At 39.3% G+C, this 23827-nt stretch overlaps 1 protein-coding gene across 2 annotated transcripts in view; it reads left to right on the top strand.

The window, feature by feature from the left end:
- ELMO1 (engulfment and cell motility 1) overlaps window positions 1-23827 on the top strand; it is a gene marked incomplete at both ends in the record, with an annotated part of 563076 nt that overhangs the window by 520337 nt on the left and 18912 nt on the right. For both annotated transcript variants that reach the window (XM_080701947.1, XM_080701948.1), the window contains one exon: window positions 14392-14474. In XM_080701947.1, coding sequence (XP_080558073.1) covers window positions 14392-14474 — 83 coding nt within the window. The remainder of the gene's footprint in view (window positions 1-14391; window positions 14475-23827) is intronic.

Raw genomic sequence — 23827 nt, 5'->3', positions numbered from 1 at the left:
GCTTCTTCTTTCCCCATCTAATTTGATAGAAAGTTTTGCTGGGTAGGAAATTTTTGGCTGGAAGTTGTTTTCTTTCAGAGTTTGGAATATGTTACTCCAAGCCCTTCTGGCTCTCATGACTTGGTTTGGGAAGTCTGGAGTGATTCTAATTGGTTTGCCTCTGAATGTCACTTGGCCCTTTGTTTTTGTTGCCTTTAAGATTCTCTGCTTGGCTTCCACATTGGTCATTTTGACAATTATGTGGCGTGGGGATCCTCTTCTCTGATTCTCTCTAAAGGGAGTTCTATAAGTTTCCTGGACCTGTGTATCGACCTCTTGCTCTACGTTTGGAAAATTTTCTATTACTTCCTTGAAGAGATTGTTGATCCCTTTGGTTTCACCTTCTTTTCTCTCCTCTATTCCAATTATTCTTAGGTTAGCTCTCTTAAAATGGGCCCATATTTCTTCAATGTCAGATTCCTGCTGTTGGATTTTTTTTTCTAAATTAGAAACTATGCATTCATTTTTGGAATGATCATCTTCTAAGAGAGAGATTCTGTTCTCCATGTGGTCTAATCGGTTGTTTGTGCTTTGAATTGAGGCTTTTACTTCATTAATTGCATCCTTTATATTTTTTGGCTCTCTCTGAGTTCTTTTCGAAGCACCTCTATTATTTCTACAGTTATTTCCCTGATTTGATCTTCTAGAAATCTCTGAATCTCTGTTTTATCAGCTTCTGATGTTGTGGGGTTGTGGGCATTCATTGTTCCATTGTTATTCCTCTTTCCCATGATTTCAGAAGTTTGTGTCTTCTCTGGGTTCTTCCCTTGGGTCACTACGACTTCACTTAAGGTGCTCTGGATCTCGAGTCTGTGGTATCTCGGTCCCCACTACTCCTTTACTGGGTTGTATCGCAGAGTCTCAGACCCAGGGAGTCAATCGAGGCTGCTTTAGACCATGGGGTGTGCCAGGTTGGGCGTTCTCCTATGGTGTGATATCTCTGCCACCGCCACTCCCCCACTGGGTCAAGTCCCTGGGAGTGCTGTACTGGGATTTCTCCTCTAGGGGCTGCAATTTGACTCACTGTTGTTGAGTGTGCAGATTGAGCTCTAGTGGACGCGGTGAATTCACTGCTACTGCCGCCAGTGGCAATATAACGCCACGCTACACCCTTGGCCGTGAGGCTGGCGTATTTCTTCTCTTGTTTTGCGCTTCGCTCTGAATCCCTGCAGGGTGTGCTGAGCCCAGCCCCTGGGAGCTTTAGATGCTCCCTGCACCGAGAAATCTGCCGAATTCCTCCCGGCTGATCCACAGCGGCTCACCTCTGCTCGCTGTCCACCACTCCTCTCTGGAGCCTGGTGGGCTGTTGAGTGCGTTGGTCTGGAGCCATCCAGTGAACTCGCCACTGCTGCCGGCAGTAAGGCGCTGCTGCCGCATACTCGGGCGTGAGGCCGGCGTATCTCCTCTCTGGCTCTAAGCTCCGTTCTGAGTTCCCCTCCTCTCTGGGGCCTGGTGCTGCAAGGAAAGATGGTGTCCACTGCTCCGCGCCACGGCTCCTGCCGCAGCGGTCTCGTTTCTTTCTAGTGTTTCATTTTTCTAGCCCTCTTTTTCTCTGACCCTTGTAATTACATTTTTTGTTTCTCTGCTGATGGTGTTTTCTGGCTATGAAAGGCGCTGATTTTGTGGTAATAGAGATTGGTTGTTAGCGGGGCTCGTAAGCCCCGCTTTTCTCCGTTGCCATCTTCCCGGAAGTCCTCTCCCATTGTCTTTTTTTGATGACCCAAAATAACTTTGCATAACTTATATATTTGACCTCTACCATATTTTTATCATGGCTTAATGTATCCTGTAATCATAATATAGAGTTACTGGCAGATGCATATATAGTTAACTTGCTTCAGTGAAGTAATTCACTTTGAATATTTATGGTCAGTGATATTTTGTTTGCCAACTATCCTCTGTATGTTGTCTGTTTTGTTATATATGTGTTTGAAAAGGCAGTGATATGCAGGGTTTTCAGCCTAACATCAATCAAGGTGCTAGGTGCCAGTGTTAAGTGTTCAAGTTAAACAGTTATTATAGAAATATTGAAATACTTGAGTGATGATTTAATTTGAAAGAGAAATGAGATAAAAGGCTCATAACTTTGGAGAATATCTCAGGTCAAAAAAGGGAGTGGGAACAAATATTTGGGACACTTTTAAACAACCTTTGGAAGTTACATCGACTCTGTAATGTTCAGATAAGCCTGTTCCAGATAGTCTTTACACCCGCCCTGTCTCACTGCTTCCTGTCACCCCAGGGCCCATGTAAGTCAAATTTGAGCTGTCTTTTCACAGCCATTGAAGGCAAAAATAAATGAGTGTGAAACTTCTTGACACTTACAGACTCTATGCTGACATGCCAGGCACACAGCCTGGAACTTCCCTCTTCTTTTGGCTTAAAAATGGGACAATCTGGTTTTTGTAGTATCATGCATGTTTTTTCCATTCCCTAGGAGAACTACCTTCCTGGCCCACATTCTTAGCACCCTAATGCAAGGAGAAAGAAATATAAAACCCTCTGCTACAGAGTCTAGGGCAGTTCCTATGCATGCCACCTTGGGGTGGGGTAAGGGGAGAAGGTTTCTCTCTGTAGATGAGGACCCTTTGATCAAAGTTCAAAAATCCAGGCTGGTGGTTCTCTAAGTGTCATCCTGGGACCATTAGAAGCAGTGTCATGAAAATAATTTCAGATTGCTGGGAGAAAGATGGAGATGGAGAGTAGCAGCATGTAAGAATTCTGCTGACTCGATCCCCATTTTCCCCAAAACGGAATGCCACAAAGCGAGGTAAAAAAAAAAAAAAAGCAGCAGAGGGATAACCATATTAAATACAGGTGACAAAGAGGAAAAGACTGGAAGACCGTCCAGAGGGGGGGAAGCCCCGCCCCCAGTGGCAGGCACTGACTTGCAGGCTTCCTGCACAGTACCGCAGACCAGTGATGAGGAAGGAGAACAAAAGATCTGAAGGGAGAAGCAGAAGACGCCTGGTGTGTAAGTCAGCCTGACCTGAAGACCTGCTACAGCAAAAAGGAACTAACCACGCCACACCAGAATAGAGCACTCACCTGGTGCCTCTCTGACGTTATCAATGCAGCTATAGCCCCAAGTATGAGTAAAGCTGCAGCCCAAAGGGTTACCCAGGATAAACTTACTGGGTCTAACACCTAGTGGTCAAACTCAGTAAAAGCAGCGTGCTGACCGAGAACCATACTCTCTAGAGGCTCAGAGCTGGCCTCAATAAGACTACCTCCCATTAGTGGAGAAAGCAGGGAAATCAGACCTGGTGATCCCTAATTGTGGAGAATAAAGACTCCCACAAAATCATGGCAGAGAGAGACTGAGACTCCATACCGGCGGAAAGCGAGAGGGTAACTTGTACTTAATACCTAACACAGCCAGACCGGTGGTGGCCACTTACATAGAAAATCTCAGAGAACCAAACTCACAGCAGGAAGGGTGCCTCTGAGATTCGGTATATGCACAGAAAAAGACTGCTGCAGACCTATATGCTGGATCATCATTTAGTTGCAGAATTGCATTAATTTATGGTTGAGGTTGTTTTTGGTTTTATTTGTTCCCTTTTTTGTGTGTGAGTGTGTATACCTGGTTGGTTATCTTGTTGTCATTTGTTTTTTGTTTTTTTTATTTTTAACCTGTCCCCAAAGCCTCTCCCAAGCCTCTTCCACTTTCCCACTATTTCTTTATAATCTTTCTTCTGGTTTTTAGCTTTCTCCTTTGGCAAGTATCAAACCTACTTCATATAATTATACCAGAAATTCTACATTGTTTACTAGAACACTACATTAACCTTACTATCTCTAAACTCTAGTATATACTAATATATGCCAAACTCATACTTTCTCTCTATTCGACTCTGAGATTTTACCCTATTCTTTCATTTACTCCTGCACTTCCCTCCTTCTTCAACCTTCACTATTGAATACAATACAAGCTGTCCTTGTATTTACTAGCTGACACCTAGAAACTGAGAGAAATACATCAAAAGCAACAGAGGCAACGTCTAAAGCCATGAAAAGGAGAAATAACAAAGGAGCAATGAGCACCCACAACTTCACAAATACAGAATCTGATAACACAGAACTGCAGAGGTCTCCAGAAGGTCAAATCAGAAAAGTAACTGTAAAATTAATACAGGAATTCCGAAACGAATTTAGAGAGAGTCTGAAATAAATAAAGAATGCAATCACTGAGGTAAAGGCATCTATTCAAACTTTAAACAATAGCTTAGACCATATGGAGAGTAGAATCTCACTCCTAGAAGATGATCACTCCAAAAATGAACACATAGTTTATTACATAGAAAAAATTTGACAACAAGAACTAGACATTGAAGAAATTTGGGCCCATCACATATGAGCTAATTTAAGAATCATATGTATAGAGGATGAAAAATTAGGTGAAACCAAAGAGCTCAACAATCTCTTCAAAGAAGTAATAGCAGAAAACTTTTCAAGCATAGAGTACAGGAAACTTATAGAACCCCCTTTAGACAAGATCAGAGAAATGGTTCTCCATGCCACATAATAGTCGAAATGACCAATATGAAATGACCAATATGGAAGCCAAAGAGAGAATCTTAAAGACAATAAAAACAAAAGACAAAGTAACATTCAGAGGAAAACCAATTAGAATCACTCCAGATTTCCCAAACCAGGTCATGAAAGCCAGAAGGGCTTGGAGTAACATATTCCAAACTCTGAAAGAAAACAACTTGCAGCCAAAAATTTCCTACCCAGCAAAACTATCTCTCCAATTAGATGGGGAAATAAAATTTTTCCATAACAAGCAGAAGCTGAAGGAATTTATGTCTTCAAAACCAGCACTAGAGAAAATACTCAAAGAGATCAACTACAAAGAAGAAACAAGAAATTCACGCCAGAACCAGAGAAACAAGAATTTCCATCCAGCAGACAAGAAGAGAAGAACAAACAGTATTTCATACAGAAATAAAATCTCAACATGTTAGGAATTAAAAATCATTTCTCAATAATCACACTGAATATAAATGGCCTCATCTACCCAATTAAAAGACATAAAGTGGCAAAATGGATTAAAAACCAGAATCTGAAATACCAGCAAAGTTTGAATGGAAAGATAGGAGAGGAGGAAGGCTGAACTTGATTAATAAGGGTCTACATCCTAATATGTGTAAAATTATGAATATGGCATGGTTACCCTGGACAATCATTGGTGGGAGGGGGGAAGGGAATATGGGGGCAGAGGGAGAGGGCACCAAGTATAGTTTAAATGTATACCATTTATGTTCAATAAAAAAATTTGTATTTAAAACAAAAAAACAGAATCCATCTATATGCTGCTTGCAAGAAACACATCTTACAAGTAAAGATAGCAACAAACTCAAGAAAAAGGGTTGGAGCAAGGTAATCCATGCCAATGGAATACGAAGACAGGCAAGAATAGTAACTATGATTTCAGATAAGTTAGCCTTCAAACCCAAGCTTATTAGAAGGGACAAAGATGGTTATTTTTTACTGGTGAAAGGAAAAATCCACCATGAGGAAATAACAATAATCAACATGTATGCTCCACACTTAGGTGCAGCCACTTTCATAAAACACATTCTTTGTGATATTAAGTCATATATAAATCCCAATACAATAATACTGGGAGACTTCAACACACCTCTTACACCACTAGATTGATGTTCTACACAAAAGTTCAGTAAAGACACCTTGGACCTAAACAACACTATTAATCAAATGGACCTGTTAGACACATATAGAATTTTCCACCCATCTACAGCAGAGTTCCCATTTTTCTCAGCAGGTCACAGAACATTTTCCAAGATAGATCACATCCTGGGCCACAAAATGAGCACCAGCAAATTCAAAAAATGTGACATAATTCCCTGTCTCTTTTCAGACCATAATGGTATAAAACTAGAAATCAACTATAAAAGTACTCAGAGAAACCACATAAACATGTGAAGACTGAACACCACACTTCTAAATGAAGAATGAGTCATAGAAGAAATAAGAGGTGAAATCAAAAAATTTATAAAAACAAACAAAAATTGAGAAACAACATACCAAAACTTCTGGACACATTGAAGGCAGTATTAAGAGGAAAATTTATAGCACTGAGTGGCCACATAAGAAAAACAGAAAATCATCAACTAAGCAACTTAATGACACACCTCAAAGCCCTTGAAACACAGGAACAATCTGAACCCAAAGCCAGTAGAAGACAAAAAATTGTCAAAGTAAGAGCGGAAATAAATGAAGTAGAGAACAAAAAAAGAGTACAGAAAATCAACAAAAGCAAAAGCTTGTTCCTCGAAAAAATTAATAAGATAGATAAGCCACTAGCCAATTAAACTAAAAAAAAAGAGAGAGAATCAACCCAAATCCTGATGATAAGAGATGAAAAAGGAGATATCACAACTGACAGTGCAGAAATCCAGAAATTATTTGAAAAACTATACTCCAGTAAAATGGAAAATCTGGAAGAAATGGACAAGTTTCTGGATAAATACAACCTTCCTAAATTAAGTCAAGAAGACATAGAAAACTTAAACGAACCAATAGCAATCAAAGAGATTGAAACACCAATAAAGACATTACCATCAAAGAAAAGCCCAGGACCAGATGGCTTCCCAGGTGAATGTTATAAAACCTTTATAGAAGACCTGATCCCGATACTCCTCAATCTATTTCATGAAATAGAGAGAAATGGGTCTCTCCCAAATACATTCTATGAAGCCAACATCACATTAATACCAAAACCAAATAAAGACAGTTCAAGGAAGGAAAATTACAGGCCTATATCTTTGATGAACTTGAACTCAAAACCATTAAACAAAATGCTAGCAACACGCATTCAAAACCACATCAAGAAAATCATATACCATGATGAGGTAGGCTTCATCCCAGGGATGCAAGGCTGGTTCAACATACGAAAATCAATCCAAAGACAAAAATCACATGATCATTTTATTAGATGCTGAAAAAGCATTTATAAAGTCCAACATCCATTTATGATAAAAGCACTGCAGAGAATCAGAATAGAAGGAACATACCTCAACATCATAAAAGCAATCTACAATAAGCCCACAGCCAACATCATATTAAATGGGGAAAAACTTCAAGAATTCCCCCTAAAAACAGGTAAAAGACAAGGATGGCCATTATCACCACTTCTCTTCAATACAGTACTGAGACTCTAGCCAGAGCAATAAGAGAAGAAAAGGAAATCAAAGGAGTACAAATAGGAAAAGAAGAACTCAAACCTTCACTATCTGCAGATGACATGATACTATAACTAGAAGACCCAACAAACTCAACCAAAAGACTTATAGACCTGATCAACAATTTCAGCAAAGTATCTGGATACAAAATCAATCTCATCAAATCAGAAGCTTTTCTGTACACCAACCATAAACCCACTGAAAAAGAAACCAAGAAAATACATCCACTTATGATTTTCCACCAAAAAATAAAATACTTAGGAATAAACTTAACCAAGGAAGTAAAAGACCTCTACAAAGAAAACTATAAAACATTGAAAAAAGAAATCTAAGATTGTAGAAGATGGAAAGATCTTCCCTGTTCATGGATAGGTAGAATAAATATTATCAAAATGGCTATAATCCCCAAAGTGATTTACAGATTCAATGCAATACCCATTAAGTTACCAAGATCATTCCTTACAGACATAGAAAAAATAATTCCTTAAATTCATTTGGAAAAACAAAAATCCCAGAATATCCAAAGTAGTTCTCAGCAACAAATAACATGCAGGAGGAATCACAATACCTGACTTTAAACTATACTACAAAGCCATTGTAATAAAAGCAGCATGGTACTGGCACAAAAACAGACATATAGACCAATGGAACAAGATAGAAGACTCAGAAACAAATGCACACATTTTCAGCCATTTGATATTTGACAAAGGGGCCAAAAACATAAACTGGAAGAAAGATAGTCTGTTCAACAAATGGTGTTGGCAAAACTAGTTAACCATATGCAGAAAAATGGAAATTAATCCCACTTTCTCACCCTGTACAAGAGTGAATTCAAGATTGATCAAAGACTTGGAAATTAGACCAGAGACTTTGAGGCTCCTTGAAGAAGGCATAGGTCCAACACTTCAACACATAGGCACAGATAAAAACTTTCTCAACAAGACCCCCAAAGGCATAACAAACTAAAAGGCATATCAATATGTGGGACTGCATGAAACTGAAGAGCTTCTGTTCAGCAAAGGAAACTGTCAGGATTCTCAACTGAGAGCCAACAGAATGGGAGAAGATTTTTACCAGCTATGCCTCAGATGGAGGACTAATATCTAGAATATATAAAGAGCTTAATAAACTCAACACTAAAATAACAAATAATCCAATCAAACAATGGGCAAGTAAACTAAATAGACACTTCACAAAAGAAGAAATTCAAATGGCCAATAAATGCATGAAAAAATATTCAACATCATTGGCAATCAGAGATACAAATAAAAACTATCCTTAGATTTCACCTAACTCCAATGAGAATGGCAATCATTCAAAACACAAACAACAACAAATGCTGGTGAGGATGTGGAGAAGTGGGAACCCTAAAACATTGTTGGTGGGATTGTAAATTAGTACAATTACTATGGAAAACAGTATGGAGAATCATCAGAAAAATGGGAACTAATTTACCATTTGACCCAGCAATACCACTTGTGGGTTTCTATCCAAAAGAAAGCAAAACAAACTACCAAACTAATCCATGTATATGGGTGTTGATAGCTGCACAATTCACCATTGCCAAACTATGGAACCAGCCAAGGTGCCCATCAACAGATGAATGGGTTACAAAATTATGGGATATGTACACAATGGAATTTTACTCAGCCATAAAAAAATTCTATCATTTTCAAGGAAATGGATGAAACTGGAGGACATTATGCTAAGCGAGGTTAGTCAGTCACAAAAAGTAAGGAAGCAGTTGCTTTTACTAATATGTGAAAGCTAAGGTAAAATGAGTCATAGGAGGAACTCCAGGTGAAAAAGAAGATCCTATAGAGGAGCAAACAAGGCAACCTAACTGAGGGAATTGGAGGGGAGAGGAGGGAAACTCTGTAAACCACATGATGTACGTAAAAAAAAAAACACCATATCGATGTCAATCACTAAGCCAAGCATAGAGGGAGGGAAGGGAAGGGAATGGGATAGGGTGGGGGTAGGCTTTAATGGGGTGATATGAGCATATATATCTTCACAAGCTTTTTAATCCCATTAAGATGTATGAAATCAATGCACCAATAAAAAGAAAGCAGTGTCACCTGGGAACATTTTTTTAAATGAAAATTTTTAACCCCACTCCTACTTTTAAGACATGCTGAATCAGAAACTCTGGGTGTAGGGACTAGCAGACTCTCCTTCAATAGCTCCTCTAGCTGACACTGATGACTACTCGAGTTTGAGAAGTACTAAGCCTAATGTTTCTAACCAATCCATGTAGTGATTCCCCAAATCTGGCTTTCACCAATAAGTAAATTTTTAAGTGAATTTGTAAGGTGTTATCAACTTTGAATTTTAGCAAATAATATTAAAATTGAATCTAAAATGTAATATTACATTTTTTTTCATAAAAGAAAGGACCCTTGATAACAAAAAATAAGTAAAACAAACTTAATCTTGGAAAAAAAGGATGGTCCCTTTACTGAATTAAATTTACTTTATGAAAAACACATACCAGAGTCCTTATTTTACTCTACTTGGTACTGGTTAATGATTTCATTGGGAAAAACTCTCTCATGAACTAGGACTATTCCAGGGCCAGTGATTTGGAAGCCCTGCTCTACAGTACATAAATCAAGAGTTAGAGGTTACTATTGGTCAAAATAACCAGCAGCTCTCTAGATCATCTCCTCATCTCCATTCTTCACCTGACCAGGACACAGGGAAAATGATCTGGACAGAAGAATCAGAATTTGATTCACTCCTTCATCAGCTCTCCCACGCTCTGAACAGTTATTTATCCCTATAGGGATATAAATCACTTATCAACCAGGTTTTATATGCAACACAAACACACACATTCTAGCTTACCAGTTGCTTAGGAAATTGGTATCCCTTCTCCTAGAGACGGTTCTAGAGTATGGACAGCACTGGAACCATGTGTACAAATAGTTCCTCGGCTAGCCCACAAGCTGATGCCCCCATACACACCTCCAAGAACCCAGGATGGAAATGACTACCTGGCAGCTGGGAGTGCCCTTGGCAAGGAGGGCCACTCTCCAAGGCAGCTGCAGGAAAACAAGAACCAGTACAGATCACCCCATAGTTGGTAGTGACCAAGGCACATGACACAAGTGCTGGAGAGGGTTGCAACAGTCCCTCTAGACAGTGCCTCCAAATACATTTGTCTGTCCCTTCCCTCTGCTGCCTTTGAAATACAGTAGTGCAAAATAAAAAAGACAGCTCCAAAAACACTTTATCCAGTGAAGGACAGTCCAAGAAAGCATAGTTGTGAGGGGGAACATCGTGGGAAGCATGTATCTGTGTGCCAGAGAAGGCAGGTAGGTTACTCATGCAATGAAGTTGCAGTATCCCTACGAAGACCCTGGCCTAGGAAACTGAAGTTTGTTGCCTTTTTTATCTTCTTTTAGCCCTGGGATTTGAACCTAGGTCCTCATGCATGCTATGCCAGCACACTACCACTGAGCTACGGTCCCAGCCCCAAGTTTGCTAATTGCAGCTTACCAACTGGTTTGAAATTCACTCCAACTCTGCATTCTTCCTAAAGCAAAATAGCTACTTTCTTGGAGCCCTTAAAATCAGAAACCTTATTTCACTACAAAAATGAGATGTTCATCTAATTAATGTTAAGTGCTGTTAGTCTTGCCATGTATGACTGTACTCTCTTAAGACCAAGGGAGAAATTGCCTTCCACTCCTTGAGTTAGTCAGGGCCGAATATTGAGATATCAATGAATCAAACAGTGTACTTGAATCCTCTTAGTAAATCAGCACTCTTTTCTTCCTTCAAGGTTTGGGGAATCTCTCTTTTCACATTCTTTTTGTTTTCCAGGAAATAGGCCCATTGAAGATCCACATTTCCTAACATCCCCTCCCACCCCACTTCCTCACTGGATTGATGGGCTATTGTCACCACCACTAAACGCAGAATTCTACTGCTTCCCAGCCATGTCCCAGGCCCCTCAAAGCCTTCCTTTGAAAGAATCTAGGCCAGCACTCCTCACTGCCACATCAAAGGGGCAGGGAAGAAGGCAAGGCTGATGCTCTCCCAGAAGGAGATTAAACCTGTAATGGTAGATGAGAAGAGTGACTGACACAGCCAGGCAAATGAAAGATTTGGGTCATGAAAACACGGAGAAGGACTCAGGTTCCTACATCCACATAGAGAATTAACTTTGATTACTGATAATGAAATAATTGCAAGTAACCCTTATTAAGTTTATGATATCCCAGGCATTGTGATAAAAGCTTTACATAAATTATTTTCTATACAATTCCAAGCAGTACATATACCATCTGTATTTTACAGATAAGGAAATAGAAGTGCAGAAAAATTAAGTAACTTGTTCAAAGTCAAAAGATCAGTGATAGTAGGGCAAAGATCTGAATGCAGTCATCCAAATCTGTGGCCCAATTTTCCCCCACTCTCCCCTGCTGCCTGGGTTAAAAATCAGTGATGATCTCGGCTCCAATGTTAACAGTGAAACTCCTTAAGACAGATGACATAGTTACCTGGAAGATGAGGAAGCTGAAGTTCTGAGAAATTAAGCCCAGGACAGTATAAGAGTAGGGAGTTGGGGGACCTAGAACTTAAAACCTGAGTTTTTCTTTTCAAAAGCATAGCTCTTCTCCTCACATCATGCCACATGGCTGGTCTGCCAGGTCAGAGAGGCCAGCTGCACCGGGGTCAGTCTGTCTGTCCTCTATGTCTCTACCCAGTGAGTATGTGCAAGGCAGCTGTGCAAACAGCAAGTGCTCGAGGCATGCCATCTGCTTTCTGCAGACAGGTTCAGCTCCTAGCAGTGAAAATTGAAGTTATTTTAATCCTGGTAGCCATATTTACTTTTTCAGTGATTTTTTGGCTTTAAATCACAAAGTTTCTTCCACAGAATCCAGCAAAGATTTTTACTGCATATACCGGAAGTAAGAACTACACTTGGGACAGTACTCAGCATAATTTGGGGGTACTGGCACCTTCCAAATGGAAAAAGAAATCATGGCCTAGCCAGGGGGCATGGAACATGAAACCCAGCTCTGTCTCTATCCAGTGTGTGCCGTACTATGTAACCGAGGCCTCAGTCTTCCCATCTGGAGAATAGGGATGTTGAGTTAAGTTTGTCTCATTCTAACTTAAGTGAATAACTTTAAGAAATAAGGCCATGACGCCAGGTGTGGTGGCGCACACTTGTAATCCCCTCGCTTGGGAGGCAGAGACAGGAGGATCGCGGGGGTTTGAAGCCAGCCATGGTGGCTTAAGAGACCCTGTTTCCAAAAATTAAAAACAAGTATAAAGTAGGTCTGGGAGTGTAGCCCATAGGTAGAAGGGCTTCCAGGAACCTCAGTACCACAAAAAAAAAAGAAGGCCATGTCAAAAGAGTAGATTGGGCAGTACTTCTTTCAGTAGTGACCATTCTTGTTCTTCCATCTCAGGGCCCCACTTCTTTACTTTGCTCCGCATAAAAAAACATGATCAAAATCCTAACTTGGCTTTAACATCATCAGGAGCCTCTCACTGCCTTCTTACAGTGTATATTTTAAATCACAAATGCCTTAACACAACAAAAATTTATTTTTTACTCATGTAACCTAACTTATATGGATTGTTAGACGACAGTTCCACACAGTTTCTTGGAGACAAAAGCCAATAGCTGTTCTGCCATCTGTAGCTGCGTTGTCCAAGTGGAATATATGCACCATTAGTTTCTGTAGAGGGGAAAGAGAGAACATAATATGTGGACTTTTTCCTGCCTCAGTCTAGAAAAGAATCACTTCCTCTTACATCTCATTAGCCAGGGCTAGTCACATGGCCCCACCTAATTACAAAGGCTGTTGGGAAGTATAGTCTTTCATGTAGAATTCAGAAGATTAAAGTCATATATTCATGAATAAGTAATGTCTACCCAAAGAGTCTAGAATCAGGGCTGTGAGATGGAGGAGCAGATGTGGTGGAGCAGAGACTCCTATAGGGGGCACTGAAAACCCTCCTAGGGTTAGAGATTGCTCAGGGCTATCAATAGATTTGGACAAAGTTCTTATTAATTTACTTGGAAATGTTAGTTAATTTCCATGTACTTGGAAAAAGTAAGTTTCTTATTCTATAGTTTTATCATTCTATATATTTCTTAATTTTATCTGTAGCTACCAACCCTACAATACATTTCCTCAATGAAAGTATATAAGATTTAACTATGAAATCTCTTAATTATATTTATTATTGAAGAAGCAATAATGAAGCAATAACCAATTCTAAATTTCCACTTTTAGAAAAAACAATCCAGTTCACATATCCCTAGAATCATTATCCCTTGTGGGACTGAAGGACTAGGGAGAGGTTATGGAGGGATGGATGACTTTACATTTTTTTAAATTAAGGTTCCATACCAACCTGCTACCTTTTCTCTCAGTTGATCTTAGGAAAATAGTAAAAGCAGAAACTTCCATATCTTGCTTCAAGTACTAAATAAGACATGAGATCACATCATTTGTTCTAACTGCATTATGTTTGCAGTTCTCTATCATAAAAGATATGAATTTTAGCTCCATTGTCTGTAAAATACCAAAAATTAAACCTATCTTGCAGAATTGTGAGATTTGATAAGATGATTGAGGGGAAAACTTTGGGGAGTGAGAATTCAGAACTATTTAGAGTTAGGCAAGATTTTGAGATAGGGCTGCTTTCCTGCTTTATCCAGAATAGAAACTAAAGAGATAAAGATGCTTTAGCAAAAAAAAAAAAAAAAAAAAAAAAGACTGATACATACATGTAAAGCACTTGGTATTGTTTCTGGCACACAGAGGTCCTCTATATTATCAGTATTCATACCACCGTTACTATTACAAGCACTGTTATCTACTGCTGCTTCTAATGCTATCATTTCTATCCAACATTTCTATGGTTTTCTAATGTCTTTGTTTTAGTTACCCAAACTCTTCTTATTCTCTTTTTCTTCAGAGATGCTTTTACCCAGAGTATGATAGTATATATTAGTTTCTAATCCTGGGCCACTGCCTGGCTTCTATTCCTCTTTTCTTCTTTCACCTGTTACAGTAGTTTTCAGGAATACCAATGCTCAGTCCTGCCTCTTTTTGACATAAAAGCTTTCAACAGAGTCATTAATTTCATTTTCTTTTATGAATTGCAGTGCCAGTGGCAGATATCAAAGCTGTGGTGACAGGAAAAGACTGCCCTCATATGAAAGAGAAAGGTGCCCTTAAACAAAACAAGGTATGATTTCCAAATTATTGCAAATAGCTGTATCTGTACAATTCAGTCAGCAACTGTGATGGTCCCAGCTTTCCTTCATAGGTGTGTATGTGTGTGTGTGTGTGTGTGTGTGCGCGCGTGTGTGTGTGTGTGTGTGTGTGTGTGTGTTATGTATGTCACATCATATTTTTCCTTTTTTCTTTCTTGATTCATTTTCTATCCCCTACCCTGATCCCTTCTCTAATGCCCATGATTTCTCTCATTCTCTCACTTCTTAAATACTTGCAACCCTAGGAATTGCCCTGGTGATGCTCACCCTGTCCTCTCTTGAGCGTCCTCTGCTCATCCCCGTCCATTCTATATTCCTCTCTTAACCTCCTGTTTGTGTTCATTTCTCCCTTCCCCATCCACCTCTGCAGCAGTTTTGCTGGGGTTTCAATGAAGCCTGAAGCAGGTAGAGACCAGCTAACTCAAAGAATCATAGAAAATTTTAAGGGCCTGACATGGTTCAGCATAGTGGAAAGTAGTCTGTTGCCGGGCATGGTGCTGCACACTTATAATCCCAGCATTTGGGAGGCTGAGGCAGGAGGATCGCAGTTTGCAAATAGCCTCAGCTACTACTTAGTGAGGCTCTTTGCAACTCAGTAAGATCCTGTTTCAAAATAAATAATTAAAAAAAGGGCTGGAGGTATAGTTTGGAGGTAGAATGCCCTTGGGTTCCAAACCCAGAACTGCAAAAAAGAAAGAAAGAATGAAAGAAAGAAAGAAAGAAAGAAAGAAAGAAAGAAAGAAAGAAAGAAAGAAGAGAAAGGAAGGAAGGAAGGAAGGAAGGAAGGAAGGAAGGAAGGAAGGAAGTAAGTCTGTGAAGTATTTCAAACCCAGCATAGAGGAGGAATCTTTCCCAGTGGTATATAATATAAGCCCTCTTTCCATTGTGCTATTTATCACCATCCCCTCCCAGTTTTCCAACCAGCTGTCACCATGGTTGCCCACATTCCATTTTAGAGGGTATGAGAGAGGCATTATTGAAAATCAGACTTTCCTTTGTTCTCTATTTGGAGTATTTTCCCTCAGAGGGGCTATAAAGGAGCTAATTCTATGCCTTTCCCCCTTGGCATCTTACATCATATACATAACATACATGGATAAAAGTGTATATAATTATATGTTTGCTCCAGGCATCTTGGTGCCAAGAAAGTCACATGGATCAATAGGTTGCCTTTTTATTTCCAACCTCAGTATCTTAGGTAGAAATTCAAAAGGCATACATCCTATTTATCAATGATGATTAAAATAGATAGTTCTTTTTCTACAATTATAAACATTGTAAGATAAAGAGGAATCTAGGTCTTTGCAGGATGACCTTATCTATGTTTCTGGAAACATAGACTGAAATTATTATTCAGTATGGCAGAAGAGAGGGGATGCATCCAAAAAAAAAAAAAGGCTGATTTCAGGGTCTTCTTAAATAACATCAGTATAACTCATGTATAACTCATCTCAAGTCCATGTACATTTTTTTCTTTGTTAAGCCCATCATATAATGCACTTAAATGATAGGCATAATGATGTAAGGGCCTGCCCAAGAGACTAGAGTTTGTGGAGTATCTGTTATGTGGCACCTATGGGGGTCCCCATGCCTTTCTTTTTTGTGATGGCATGGAAAATCAGGAATTGTACAGCATGTCAGACTCCAAGGAGCATCCCTGTACTATCGCATCAAGTTTCCTAATTCCATAGTTTGTCTCCTGTGTAATTGACTTCCTTTAACACCAGCAGGATTACCATATGCTATGCACATCAGGTGTTTCTTCCACAATCTGAGAGAGCACTAGCTCTGCTCAGCCCCAGCCAAGGGGCCCCCTGTTATATAACACTTGAAGCTTAGCAGAAAACAATGTGGGGAAATTGGCAGCAACAAGAGTGTAACCCAGACAAGTCCAACACGGGTATAGCTGGCAGAGGAACAGCCTGCCAAGACTCATGTATGCTGAGTACAGACACATCTGTGGAAAATAGGTCAGAGACTTCCTGCTTCAGACCCAACATGTAAAGAATTCCCATTCTTACAATAAGAAAAAAGCTGAGCAAAGTGGAAATCAACAGCTTTTTTCAGACCTATCATTGAACTGAGAATATAGACAGTTCATCTCCCTGAAACATGGAGAGTCAGGGACATCAAGAGTGTCACAGCCAAGATCTGTATACCTGTAGCAGAATCTATTGCAGCCCCATACTGGAGGAACACTTTCGGGATTTTTGTGAATATCTACAGATTAAGTGTGGACTAGTATAAGAGCAAATAACTCCTGGAGGTTGTAGTCAGGGGCAGGAGTTGCGGGACACACATTCAGAGATTCCATAAATCTCAGCAGAGTCTCTGAGTGAAGATTTTCAGAAAATTCTTTATGGCTGTGGCAGGGGATAGGTAAGAGTAATTGTGAAATATTTCAAAACCTTCATCATGACAAAGCTCCATTCTGAAAGCCTTTATTTCAACTAGGAGAAAAGAATTCGCCTGATCTTAGGCCTTCTTTTACCAATCCTGTCTCTGCTGTGGGGTTGGAAGTGAGTGATAATTGTATTAGTGATCAGGGCCTTAAAAAATAAATGGAAAATTCTTCAGCTGGGGAAAGGGGAAGGCGAGAAAGGGAATCAGGGTATATACTGCTAGAGAAGTGAGAATCTTGGAAAGTCAGAAGAAACAGAATACCTCTAAAAGACTGAAATTTAATGGGAAGATTATAGAATACTATAACTCCCCCATGCTCTACCACCACATCAGCAAGACTCCAAAATAATAACAAGAGATTATAATTGAAATATCCGTAAGACACAGACTCTCTAAAGAGAAATACTTCTGGAAGCCAAAGTCAATAAAATACAGAAAAACAAGGACACTGGAAGAATTGGGAGCCTCTGGCTCTTACAGAAATAGCAAACAATAAACATAACCCAGTTATTTGCTGGATACATATGTATGATCACTCTAAAGTTTTCAGTATCTCCCTATTATTTGATAGAAGATGTCTAGATTTCAACAACAACAATGAAAAATAGAACCATTCTTAAAACAACAAAAAACATCTACAATTCTAAAACCAAAGCAATCATCACAACCAGACTCCAGTTTGACAAGTATATTGAATTATCTAATAGGGAAATTAAAATTACTTATTTAAAATGTCATTGGCTCTAGTGGAAAAAAGTAAACAACATGTGAGAACAGATAGACAATGTAAGCAGAGCGATGGAAAGTCTGTGAATCAGAAGATAAGCAATCATAAACATTGTAATAGAAATGAATACTTTCATTGGGTTCATTAGTAGACTTGATGTGTTTCAGGAAAGTGAATGAACTTGGAGATGGGTTGGTAGAAACTTACTAAGTCTAAATGCAAAGAGAAAATAAAAATCAGAACAAAACATCAAAGAACTGTGAGATAATTGCAAAAGAAAAAAATGTATAATTGGAAGACAAGAGGAAAAGAAAGAGAATGGAACTGAAGGTAAAATGAAGTAATAATGGCCAAGAATTTCTCAACATAATCACAAACATCAAACCACAGTCTAGATAATTTAGAGAACATCACGAGAGGACAATTTCTACACACACACACACACACACACACACACACACACACACACACTCTCTCTCTCTCTTAAGCATATCATATTCAAACGGCAGGAAACCAAAAACAAGGAAAAAAATCTTGAATGAAATCAGAAGGAGGAAAACACCTTACTCATAGACTAAAAATAAGAATTAAGTGATTAAGTGGATATTGAATGATAATATATTATTAGGCGAGTCCCACTGGCGCATAGAGACACGCGGAGATCCATAGTAAATATTATGGATATCTTTATTCGTGGGAGATTGGCCTCCAGCCCCCCGTATGGGGGGCTGGTGGCGGGGGAGAGAGTGCGTCCCTCCCTCTCGGGCTCCTCTCTGAACTCTGCACACTCTTCTTCCGGACCCGGGAGGCCTGGTTCCCTCCCGGAATTGCAGAGCTCCACCTTCTAGCTTCCGGCCCTGCCCCCTGTGGGGCAGGGGCGACTCAAACCTTACAGATATCCCATCAGAAACCATACAAGCCAGGCAAGAGACTAGAGTGAAGAGATTTGAAACCCAACAATAATTTCAGGATAAATCTGCTGAAATTATCCTTCAAACATGGCAGATAAAATTGCTGGCAAGAATTCATTGACAGAAGACCTGCTGTACAAGAAATGTTAAAAGAACTGATTTAATCTGAAGGAAAATTATATAGATTTGAAAACTAGATCTACATAAAGAAAGAATATCATAAAGAGTAAGTAAAGGTAAAGGAAAACTATTAATTTGCATTGGTATTACATCTAAAGATAAGATCAAATTGTTAGAAAATATAGTGATAAAGAAAAACACAGCGTTGCAGACCAGAACAGGCTCTTTAATTGGAATGAAACCTGGGAGAGGGACTGACAGGGAGAGAGAGAGTCCAAGAGAGTCAGAAGCCCCCTTCCTTACAGACTAGGGGCTTTTTATGGGGTGTTAGGGAGAGTACAGCAGTGGTGTATTCCTTCAGTTGGTAGGTTTAACAGCAGACCAGGACAGGTAAATTTATGGGCCTGGGCCAGGAAGATAGTTAGAGGCATTTTTCTGACTTCTTGAAGTCCTTTTGTTCTCAATCTCCTCCAGCCAGGCCTTTCAGTAAAGACCTCACAATGTCCACATTCCAGAGGTTTTATATTGAGAACTACGCAACTCTGAATATTTTCTGGATTTGCTCTGGATACTTTCTACATGACAGTGGGACAAAGGTAGACCTTGGGCAACAAGCTGTGTTGCAGGCACTGTGAAGATCTTTAGAGGTTCTCTGCATTTGGGAGGAGGATGTATTAGACCAAATTTGGTCTGCAAGAGAGAACATCATTAACAGAATGGTTAGCAATTTTTTGGATTTCGGACATGGCCCAAAGAGTAGAATGAGAAGGAAAGCAATAAAGGAGTTAGAAAGGACAGGAGCTATGGTATCCAAGAGGAAAGTATATCCAAATATTTCTTTTAATTGAAAAATATTGGTGAATAGTTGTTTTGCATATCAGCTATTAAATTAGTTGTCTTTTTGAATTATCAGTAATATTAAAACAATACATCTCAGAAATTTTCCAACATAACTTACAGAAATAGGAATCTCCATTTTTGTAGTGTCTGATGGGCCTATAAAACCTCGAGAACAAGTTTAACTTTACAGGATCTAATAAGAACTGAACTGGAGGGAGATTTGGGGTATTGGTGTCATATCTTATATATTTTATGGGTATAAGTATGTAAATACTATATAAATGGCTTTAGTACAGATTCTTTTTGTCACCCCTGAAATAGCTACATTTGACTCTGGTTATACTGTTTTTCTGGGAATTCAAGCCCAATGTTTGCCTATGCTGGGCAAACATGTTTTTCTAACAATTGTGCTATTAAGGTCATAAAGGCTCGTCAGTTGTGCCATCTGCCAGCACAGGACATGTCATGGTATTCCTGATCACTTGGCTTCACTTGAAGCACAGAGTACATCATTTTCCTCTGTGATAACCGATAACCTTTTTTTTTTCTTTTCTTTTCTTTTTTTTTTTTTTTCAGAGCAAATGTTGATAGCTCTGTCTCTGGGACTTTTTGTGATTTCCCTTTCATGAGAAGTTAGATGACTCAGCAGAGTTCCAGGCACATGTATCAAAGTTTTTACCTGTGTACTATTTTACTTTGGAGAACTAGGGCCAAATTTGTCCAATTTCTCTTGTCCATTATTTCCAGATTGTTCTCTAAGACTCAGTTGTCGAATTCACAGAAATTCAGTTTCACCAATCCTTTTAAGCTGTCTTGCAGGTGACAACTATTATCTCAAAGCACTCTGTAGGTGTTGTACTTTTGTTAAACACTAACATACAATAGTTACATAGCTTTCTAGGAAAAGCACAAAACAGAATTATCAGAAATAAACCAAGTCTCCTTTGTATTTTTGCATAAAGAAGATGGTCAGAATGTAATTAGGCCTGAAATTTTAGAAACACAAATATCTATAACATTATTGTCAATACACAGCAGGAGACACAGGTTTTTTAAAACTTAACCAAAGGTAAATCACTATCTTAAGAAGACCAAATTGTTTTAAGCATGGAATATATACAATCAACACATCTAAAGTGAACCAATCTTATTACACATTTATCTTTTTTAATATCTTATCCTTTACAAATGACTTGCAGCTTTTACCAACCCTCAGTGACTTGCTTAACTCTCTAATATTTGTTCTTGTCTTTCTTTTTCCTATGGGAAAACTCAGTCATTTAGAACAAAAAAAAACTTGACATACAAACTCTTTTCTACCTAAAACCATATTTCTCTTTATTTTAACTTTATTATAATATCTCCTCATGCCTACAATATTTTTTTATTTGTTTGGTTTTTGTTTGTCTTTTTGGGCTCTAATGGTATAAACAGTGTTTATCTGTCAGTGTGGTTGGAAGGGTCATATCTAATTTATCTTGCTGAAAAGGCTTGGGAATTTTTTTTAATACTCTAGTCACAGCAATGTTTATTTCCAGCAACCTTTGTTGTCTTTAAGTAAAGACCCAAAAATAAAGTCATTTTATAATATTGTTTTTCTAAATACTGGCAGTTTAGAAGCCCACTTATTTAACTGAATTGTTATTCTAAATCCTAAGAAGCCAAGGGCATTTTAGAAGATTAATTATATTTATCCAATTTAGTAACTAAATTATAGGTTACCCCTGAAAATAAAGATGTCAGGTGGATATCCTTAGTAGCATAAAACATTTTTCTTTTGCCAAAAAAATTGTATTTGGAAACCTTCTACAGAAACAAACATAATCTTGATTGCTTGCTTAGGGAAAAAGGCATGAGTTAATAATTGTTTTTTTTTTTTTTTTTTTTTTTTTTTTTTTGGTGGTGGTGGTACTGGGGGTGGAACCCAGAGGCTTTCTACCTCCGGGCTATACTCCCAGACTCATTTTATATTTTATTTGGAAACAGGGTCTCAGTAAGTTGCTGAGAGCCTCACTAAGTAGCTGAGGCTGGCTTCTAACCCGCACGATCCTTCTGTCTCAGCCTCCCAAGCACGGGGATTACAAGCATGCACCACCATGCCCGGCTCGTGAGTTAATAATTTTAAGGACATTTTTCTTTAATCTCATGAACAAACCTTAAATTTCTTTAGTTATTAGATTTACTTAAATCACATGAATTCAGAGGCATCTGGTTTTGTCTCCTTTAAATTTTATGATCTCTTATTTATTAATATGCCCACGTGTTGTATCACATATAACACAACAAGGAGTATCAACAGGTAGAAGACTAGAGAATACAGACCCAGATCTTAGACTCAGGCAGTAGAAAACCTATACAGTTGGCAATGCTCAGTTAGTCAGCCATGGGTGACACTAAATCAAATATCTTTAGGTAGCCAGTCTGTCTCCCTTTGTCAAACGTCCCAGTCACCACCACTGTTTATTTCCTCTTTCCTAGGAAACCAGAGAAGTAACCCTTGAATAGCTGCTAAGCAGAACAATAGAGGGGGAAAAAAAACCCACAAAGATAGGGGTTAAAATACAAGCAGGACTTTAGAATCCTAAACTTTGCTTTTTCCCCCAGTTCAGAGAACTGATGTCCTAAACAACCAGAAAATGTTTCCAGTGTGTGTGTGTGTGGGGTCCCTTTCTAAAGAGCTTCAGCCTGATAAGAGAGATAAGCCAACTTAAATACTTTTTTAACTTTACAGCACAGGCCTTCTAGGTGTAACCCCCCCCCCCCCTTTTAACGTTGGACTAGTGAGGGAGGTGGGATGCTGACAGCTCTTCTCCCTCAGGGCTGGAAGAAACTTCCCAGCGGCTGCCCCCGAGGCAGTTTTGTCATCTCCCCTCCAGCTCATTGTCCAAGGTCTAATTAGGAAGCACATTAAACACACAAAAATTGGGTGAGGGGCAAATCTGTGCAAGGACTTGGTTTCTTCCTAAAAGCAGTCAACTATTCCAATGTAAATTAACCTAGCTAAAAGCAATTAACAAGTCAATAGGAGAGGAGAACTAGGCCTGTCTCTATCTAAAGACAGATCTTAGGAGAGAAGAACTAGGCCTTTCTCTATTAAAGACAGATCTACATGATTGGATAAGCTAGCTAAGATGGTAGGAGGGGTCGACCTTCATTAAAGGAGACACCTCACCATACCTTGCTGGAGGAGGTACCTTACAGGGAGTCAGGATTACGTGAACAAGATGGAGGTCATGGGTATAAAAGTCCCATCCATGTTTGATCTCTTTGGTGTATTCATTTCGAGTCACCCCTCCATGCCACTCTGGCATGGGGCTGTATTTCTGTTTTCTGTATTTCTTTTAAATAAACTTCTTTAAATCTTCAGCAACTGTCCAAGCTATGCATATTTATTCTTAGCTTAGGACAAGAACCCACAGTAATTCTCTGTTTTTGGTCATTGTGAGTTTTGTTATGGGTTGGGGAAAGTGTGTCCGGGACCCTAGCAGGGGTTCCCTGGGAACAGTTTCCCCACAACCATACTCTCTCAATCCGTAACATTTTTTGGCAACCATATTTTTCCCAAATCCATAACACTGTCTCCTTGGCCAATTCCAGACAATATATTTAAGTCTTCTCTCTGAAATTTGGTAACCTATAGGTTGATAAGCCAGGATGGGCCACAGCTAAGTGCATGGGAGGGGCCCAAAGCTGAGCATTCTCAAACTTTTGTTCTGGTGGAAGGAGGGAGCCTGGATCCTAGAGCCCAAGGGCAGTGGGGAACTGGAAGTGCCAGGGTTGGTGGTGCAGGAACCAGCTGAAGTATCCCAAACCCCAGGGTGGAGCCCAGTGGGGGTCCTAAAGCCTTAGGGCCGTCAGGAAAGAGGCAGGCAAAGGCAAAAGTTACCAACAAGGAATCTGGCGGGTGTTGGGCAGTTGGATCTGGAGCAGGCAAAATGGCCTGGTCTTGAGCCCTGTGAGAAAAAGAAAGGAAGGGAGTGTGCTGGTCTACTGGGGGTGGTGGGCCAGAAATCTCTTTAGACAGGATACCTGGCCACCAGTTACTCTCCCTGGTCTTCAACTAAATGTTAGAAAACATAGGGATAAAGAAAAACACAAAACTACCAAACTAATTCATGAATATATTCATGGCTGCACAATTCACCATTGCCAAACTATGGAACCAGCCAAGATGTCCATCAACAGATGAATGGATTACAAAACTGTGGGATATGTACACAATGGCATTTTACTCAACTATAAAGAAAAACACAATTCCATCATTTACAGGGAAATGTATGGAACTGGAAGACATTATGCTAAGTGAGACTAGTCAGTCACAAAA

The sequence above is a fragment of the Muscardinus avellanarius genome (genome assembly GCF_963383645.1).
Source record: "Muscardinus avellanarius genome assembly, chromosome: 9".
NCBI lineage: Eukaryota > Metazoa > Chordata > Mammalia > Rodentia > Gliridae > Muscardinus > Muscardinus avellanarius.
This window is presented reverse-complemented; position numbering and strand designations above follow the sequence as displayed.